Source organism: Phlebotomus argentipes, unplaced genomic scaffold, assembly GCF_947086385.1.
Source record: "Phlebotomus argentipes unplaced genomic scaffold, Phlebotomus argentipes genome assembly contig_15, whole genome shotgun sequence".
Classification (NCBI taxonomy): Eukaryota; Metazoa; Arthropoda; class Insecta; order Diptera; family Psychodidae; genus Phlebotomus; species Phlebotomus argentipes.
In genome coordinates this window covers 11,089,636-11,097,535 of record NW_026776181.1, presented here as the reverse complement: position 1 = coordinate 11,097,535, position 7,900 = coordinate 11,089,636, and the positions used below count along the sequence as shown (strand labels likewise).

The window sequence follows — 7,900 nt, the reverse complement described above, 5'->3', positions numbered from 1 at the left end:
TATTGATAGTTGATTTAATCACAATTATATTCAACCTGAAAAGCATATCAACTAAACACTGAATCAATTAAAAGTGGACAATTGGAAGTTTCTCGCTTTTGAGCTATGAAAGTACATAATAAATAAATGCTTTTAACTGGATTGAAATCGCTTGAATAGAGGACACCGGGAAGTGCAATTTTTTTTCTGTTTATATCATAAAAAGCATTGGAAATGAAACAACAGCGAGAAACTAACATTCCAACCTTGCACTGCGTATCAGTTAAACAGCGCGAACAATTAGAATAATTACAGTACGACAAGACGCATGCTCTCAATCTAAATATAATCCTCGTTGCGCCTGCATCGTAAGCCCTTTGCTAACTTTCCAACTTCTCAGTGGCAGTTTTCCCGTGCGAATCCGCGAACAACAAGTGCAAATTTCCCCACCATTTGCGGAAGACATCAAATCCAAATAGCCATCCCACGGGACGCTCCGCAAGTGGTTGCTAGTGTGAATCCCCCAGAGAAGGCCCTTTTTCTCCCCCATCGCATAAGCGCTCCACACTTAGGGATTTTAAGTGGCAGAATATATAAAATAAGCTTTTAGCATGACATGATTTCCCCATATCGTGTGCTGTGCAAGTGAGAAAAGTTGCACAAATCCATCCAAGAGGCGTTTTAATTGTAGTCTCATTGTGATCCTTTTTTCGCGAGTGTGCAGCGAAAGATGAGATTCACATCGGAAGATGATCCAAAGTGTCCAAAATGTGCAAAGGCCGTGTTCATGGCCGAGGCTCGAGGCGCTGGGAAGTACAAATGGCACAAGAATTGCTTCTTCTGTCGTGAGTCATGAGATCTCTCGCCCAATATGGCATGCCATTACTATTTCCATCCCTCGACATTTCCAGAGGTTTGCCACAAAACACTGGACTCGCTGAATTGCTGCGAGCACGACAAGGAGTTGTACTGCAGAGTGTGTCACGCTCGTCGATATGGCATGAAAGGTATGGGAAGAAAAGCTCACGAGTGCGCTCTTAATTCTCTTTCTCTCGAGTGACTTTCCGGAGTAAACGCTTTTCCATTTCACAGGTTATGGATTTGCGGGCCTTGCAGCTGAAACTCTCGACTCAATTTACTTGGATGCACTTGTGTAAGTTTGATACCCTCTTGTGGGCCAAATATTAAAATTTTATTTTTAGATGCAACAGCATTTCACAGGGAAACGCCTATTGTAATTGAATGAAGATAAAAATCTTACCTTCTTACTTTTTAGTGAAATTCGCGAAATTCCTCAAAAAGGACAAAATTGTGTGTTAAAGTCTTAAATTGTACAAAAACCATAATGATAAAAAAGTAGTTCTCCTAATAACATAACCTCTAAGATATTCAAGGTTTCACTATACCTTTTGTTTTTAGCATCTGACTCTCACAATCTTGACCTCATTTGAGAGCTTTTGTTATTCTCTTCTATCTCTCGTGTCAACTTCTTATCAATTTTACGATCTATTTCCTCCCTGGCTAACCCAATGATCTTCTTCGCTGCTATCTGGCTTTGACCTACCCTAGTGCTGGCGATGCAATGCTCTTCCTTCACCGACCGATTGAATTAACTCTCTTGCAATAATCTCAAGTTGCGGTGTTGGGTCAAAAGTGTGTGCGAGCGAAACTTGCGGATACGATTTGTTACATAAATACCCAAATCTATTTCTGTATCAATTGCGAGCATTGTGGGTCATCTTGACCACTTGGGCGACAGAAAAGCATTTTATCATCTCCGATGGACTGCCTTCTTCTTTCCTCATTACACTCAAACCCATAACTTGGGCGGTTGCCTCAAGGATGCAGATCAAAGAGTGTACGCAAAGCACTCCAGTTCGCGCATGATGAATTTCTCCGTGCTGCTGTCCCACCACCCACAAAGTATATTTAGTATTCGCAAAACACGCAAAAATTCCGCCAGACCATGAGACAAGGCGGAGAGGATTTGGTAAAAAGAAAATATCCTCCCGCTCTCCATATTCCTTTTCCATATACAATTTACATTATTTGCGCGGTGGCGGAGTTTCAGGGGGGAAAAGAAGGAGAAAAAGTAAATTTAAATTTTCGATTAATAATAAAATATGCAATAAAGCCGAGTCCCTCCTCTTTGCAGCGATGAAACTCCATCGAAGCCCACCACACCCAAGATCCTGCGAAAGGCGAAGGAGGGTGAAGGATGTCCTCGGTGTGGGATTCATGTGTATGCGGCTGAACAAATGCTGGCCCGCGGCAAAGTAATTTCACATTATTACCATTTGAACATATTCCATGCCAAGCAGAAGAAACACAAACCCTCAAGACGAAAAAATACCCAACAATTTACTCTCTGATTTTCTCTGTTTTGCCTCCACCCGAAACACTTCTCCTCAATGAATGGTGCAACCCATCCAACAGGGCTACCACAGGCGATGCTTCAAGTGCCTGAATTGCAACAGAACTCTGGATTCAACAACTCACTGCGATGGACCCGATAAGGAGATTTACTGTCGAGGTATTGTGGCCCCCGAAGCACACACTCTCGCCTGGAGAGTCGCGCTTTTCACTGACGCTTTCACGTAGAGCTTTTGCTTCTGCAGGTTGCTATGCACAGAAGTTTGGTGCACGTGGATATGGGCACATTGGCGTGTCCTCGCTGGGACTCATGTCTGATATTAAAGATAAAGATTGGCAGAGGTATATCTAGGCCCTGAAAATGCATTTTCTGTCTCCTGTAGCTTAATCTAACATATTTTCCCAGTGTTAAGTAGGTTCTTGAAGCTTTTGCAAGGACTGAGTTTTCATCTGATTAATCATTCTTTGCACACAGCCCAATTCTATTTTATTATGCAATTATCTCTTAAAATGCATTCCTTAGTGAACTCGCGCCTAAAACCGCTGAAGTGGACCCATCGAAGATCCAAGCGAAGGACGGATCCGGTTGTCCGCGATGTGGCGGAGTCGTCTTCGCGGCAGAACTTGTGATTTCAAAGGGCCGCGGTTGGCACCGGAAGTGCTATAAGTGCAACGACTGCACTAAGACCCTGGATTCCATAATCGCTTGCGATGGACCGGATCGCGATGTGTACTGCAAGACTTGCTATGGCAAGCGGTGGGGACCGCACGGGTACGGATTCGCCAACGGCTACGGTTTCCTGCAGACAGACATCTCAGAGGAGGACCTCGCGTCTAGCAGACCCTTCGCCAACATCGACACGACGATCATCAAGGCACCGCAGGGAGAGGGTTGTCCCAGATGCGGTGGGATGGTATTTGCGGCTGAGCAGCAGCTGGCCAGAGGCACAATGTGGCACAAGAAGTGCTACAACTGCTTTGAATGTCATCGGCCACTGGACTCAATGCTGTCCTGCGATGGACCCGACAAGGAGATTCACTGCCGAGCGTGCTACGGAAAGTTGTTTGGACCAAAAGGTTTTGGTTACGGACACACACCAACCTTGGTTTCAACAACAGGAGAGGCGCCAGTCATTGCGTAAGTATTGAGAAGCCCTAACCTAATCCTTGCTGATTCTCTATCCATTTGGACTCTTGCAGACCGGACGCTGTGCCCAAGACAGGGCCTAAGAAGGTGGAGAATGGTAACGGATGCCCGAGATGTGGTTACCCCGTGTATGCAGCCGAGCTGATGATCAGCAAAAACCGCGTATGGCACAAGAGATGCTTCTCTTGCATAGATTGCGGCAAGCACTTGGACTCCATGAATCTGAATGATGGGCCCAACCTGGAGATCTACTGCCGTGGCTGCTACAACCGCAACTACGGCATCAAGGGCTTCGGCTTCGGCATGGGCGCCGGAACTCTAACAGCCATGGTGTAGCAGACAAGACAAACTTTTGCCCCGCAGAGTGGTCATTTGCTCCCCACGCAGGAAGAGGAAATGAGAAAGGCCAATAACAATGATTAAATGAAGTCATTTACATTGAATTGAATTACAGTTGAATAATCGCATTAAGAAGTGGCATAGAGAGTGAGAAAAACACACTAAGAAATAAGAAAGTCTAGAAAGTTGTAAAGGAGAGAGAAATTTATGTTCTTTTGCTCTTTCAGCCCTCTTGCTCATCTTCCCACCCAAAACACCCAGTGTTCCATCTTCAGCAAATAAAAGTTTATCCTTCAAGTGCACAAGCTTTTCATTTTCTACGCTCGGACAAATTTTCACCAACCCCTCAAATGTCTGGAGAAACGCATAAGGACTACCTCTCTCTCGCTCTAACTGTTTTCGCTGTGATGGAAACAAAAATACTAACGCTGTGCTTGGGAAGAGTATCTCAAGGATTCTGAATGAGTCATAGTTTTTAAGTATTACATGCACATTTCTCTCCAGAGCTCTTTTTCACGAGGATTTCCAACTCATGGACACGGAAGATGATGGGTGAATGGCTCAAGAGGACAAGAGAAGCGACTGCAAATGGATTCACCTCGGATAAAATGTGATTTTAGCTGGGAGAAGAAGTTGCTTTATGGAAAATAAAATGGCTCTTATCACATACTTTAGGGAATTTTTGTAAGATATCCAAACAAACTTTAAATACAGAGAACGAAAGCTGTTTTAAATATTGCAAAACAAAACTATTGACACAACTAAATAAATTTTTCAGTTGTGTTCGGAACACTCAAGCTGGTCACGCTTATCGATATTTCATAATTCGTTGAATATCTGTCCAGTGACAGAGACTGTCCACAGCGGTGATAAATTTCTACTTATCTAAAAGCACTCTAGAATTTCCATCTTCTCGAAAATATGCAATCACTGTGAATAAGAAAAATGGCCACAAATTAATTGTGAATTCACTTGACAGTTGGACAGTGGCAAAGCAAAGACCAGAAATGAAGAGTGAAGGAAGCAAGTAACAATTTTCCTGGCTGTCAGAACTCAATTTGCATTCCTTATGCTCTCTTTTCTGCCATACAGAGTGCCCATGTCAGTGGAAGAGGAACAACAAAGGCGCGACGTAGGAAAAAGAGCAGAAAATGCCGGCGTGCAAACGATGTTTTACATTAATTATGAATTATGCAGAAAAGAAAAAAGGGAGCCACGCTAATTTCTCTGTAATTTCATTAAGTGCCTTCCTATGAAAGATTCCTTCAAGAGTACGACGTCGTCAACGCCCGTGAATCCATCGGATATGCGACTGTGAAAAGCTCTACGGGATAATTTACAGTTTAAAACTCAATTTCTTGTCACTTAACTCTCTACCCAACATTTCGCCAAAAGAGTTGGACAACTCGAAAAAGTTTGAGTAATCATCTATGATGAATTATTTTGAAGTTCTTTTCCAGGTCAATTAGGAATCCCTCTCGCTTCTCCGCTTTCATCCCTGCCAATGGAAAATTGCACGTAAATTTTTAATTGCTGTGCGTGAGCTTTCGCCATTGTAAATCTGACGTCATATCTCGCTCAAGAATAACCTTTTCCCCATCACATTGACGGAATTCCAAAAATTTTTCCCACCACTATATGCTTAAGTACGAATATGCTGTGTCTATGACATAAATTCCTTCTGAATTTTACAGTATTTCCGTGGAAAATACGGGAAAATTCACCACCCGAAATTTATTATTCTACAGAAAATTCCTCCTCTGCTGAGGGAAAAGTTTATGAGGTAAGTGTCGAGTGGAATTTTCTGGATATGTGCCACATATTCAACCCATTCTATATGGATGTCATTTAAGTACATTTGCATGCTGTAATTTGCCGTGTGCATGAGTTTAAAAATGCACTAAAGACTCACTCTCTCTCTCTCTCTTTCTCGCTTTTCCTAACTCTCGAGGAGGTGAAAGCTTCCGCTTTACTCGGTGTGCCTTCGCTATATACACAGCCAAATCCTCCCCTCTTTTTTGGGGTCCACGTGAAAATATCCCGCGAAATGGACGGTCGCGGTGGGAGAACTTTCATGAGTTACAAAGAGATGAAAAACAAGACGAATGTTGATTATAAAGAAAATGGTAATTATTCTTATGAATTATTCACCATTTCCTCCCACTCACTCAGGAGGAATTTTAATTTTTCACACACGCGCGCAAACATCAAAATTCCTTCATGGAAGCCACCCAGTTTTCACAACCTCCGCGTGAGAGAAAGCGCTTCCTATGCCACGAATATTGAGTCTGTACAGCCTTGATACACTTCACACTCTATCATATGCATTTAATGTCATCAATTTCTTTTTGAGCTCCCAACATCGCTCATTTCAATTTCAATGGGAAATTTGTACACAATATAGGCAGTAAATCCCCAACAATTCCCCATGCCACGGGTGGCAAGCAACTCCGTGGGGGTGAGATCGTGAATATCTGTGAGTATGAAGGAAATGCTAAAAACTCAAGATATTATTTATTCGTTCAACTCAAGTGGATTTTAAATAATTTTGATGAACTGACTAAATATTGAGGGAATTTGGTCCTCACTCCAGTGAGATGAAAATGAATTTTAAAAGGGAGCTTCGGAAAGGGAGGCAAGTCCTTAGACGATCGTTTCAAAATTCACAGAAATACACCCAGAAAATATTAGTAGAAAATGCGGCATTTGATAAAATATTGACATTTGTAAATTTGCTATAAGAAATCCGTAAAAATTTAAAGTAATACTTGTCTACTGCACTTTCAATCAGACATGTTGGCCAATCACTTTCGAATAGGGCAACAATTTTTCCAGGAAAATTGGAATTCTTCTGAAAATGTCTTGAAAAGCCCTTCAATTGAACGAATTACACAGAGTGATTCCGGGAAGACGAATTTGCTCTGAGTGCACATCCATCTTTCGGGCGCTGTTAGGAGAGGAAGTGGATGAAGGAACATGGTTTAATGATGTTAGAGGAAGTAAAACATCGTTATTATACTGAGGATTTCAACGAAATGCTCTTCCATTAATTAACTCGTTCAACTTTTGCCCTGTGGGTGTGCGTCTTGCCATCATAGCAGGGAAATTGAACAAGTGATTGAGTTAAGAGTCAATTTTATCGCAGTGGCGCAACTGAAGCGCGAATATCATTCAAACCCCTTTTCTTTTCACTCCAGCGATCTTCGCGCCAAACGACTACCCGCAATGCATTTGGATGGATGCTGGGATTTGCCATCGGGAGCATTGACTCATGCTGAGAGATTATGGCTCCGTAGCATAGGAATTTTCTTATCCTCCGCCTCTCGCATTGTCTGAGCATGAAAGACAGCGCGATTTGGCCACCCACACAGATGGTAAATGACGGGAACGTCGCAACAGGCTCAACCATTCAACTATCTCATTTGTCCTATATAAATTTCCCACCCATTTGTCCTCGGCATCACAGCTCCAGAGTCCCTCTGTTCCGGCAGTTCTCCGCCGGCCTCATTTAATATTATATCATTTTCACTTTGGAGTAAAGAACAAGAGTGGAAGCAAAGTTTTCACTTCACTTTGTGACTCTCAGAGATAAAAAGCACACCCCACATTTTGTGCTCCCGTGGAAGACACTCCTTAATGACGATTTTAATTCAAAATTGTGGTTCACCGCGAAAGACTCTCGCATACCTTTTTTGCACCATTCTTCATGGGCGCAACCACCCTTGTTTCAAAAACAGCAATAATTATTTACTTTCCCACTCTCTCTCTCTCTCTCTCCCTCTCTCATGCTCTCCCTTAATCAGTCTGTTTGTAATAAATGCTGCACATCCAAGTGCAATTATCGCACAATGTTTGTTGTGTATTTTCAATTCACAGCGAGTGAATTTATTTAATTTTCGCTCCGAAACCGCGACTTTTATTTTAGAATAGAGAAATTTACACAGACATAAACAATATTCACGTCACGGTATCAAAACACCGTGCTTTTCACGAATAATTAATATCTAACATATATTTTCACCACGAATTTGCAATATTTCTTTCCAAAACATGTGAAATTCC

At 42.3% G+C, this 7,900-nt stretch overlaps 1 protein-coding gene across 1 annotated transcript; it reads left to right on the top strand.

Annotated features, from left to right (window-relative positions):
* The first annotated feature begins 383 nt into the window (after positions 1-383).
* On the top strand, positions 384-4,546 carry LOC132262806 (muscle LIM protein Mlp84B-like). The gene is made up of 9 exons (XM_059762236.1): positions 384-624; positions 704-824; positions 891-986; positions 1,072-1,132; positions 2,135-2,255; positions 2,416-2,512; positions 2,598-2,694; positions 2,876-3,490; positions 3,553-4,546. The coding sequence occupies exons 2-9, from the start codon at positions 710-712 to the stop codon at positions 3,833-3,835; spliced, it is 1,485 nt and encodes a 494-aa protein (XP_059618219.1). The 5' UTR covers positions 384-624; positions 704-709; the 3' UTR covers positions 3,836-4,546.
* The last annotated feature ends 3,354 nt before the right edge of the window (positions 4,547-7,900 follow it).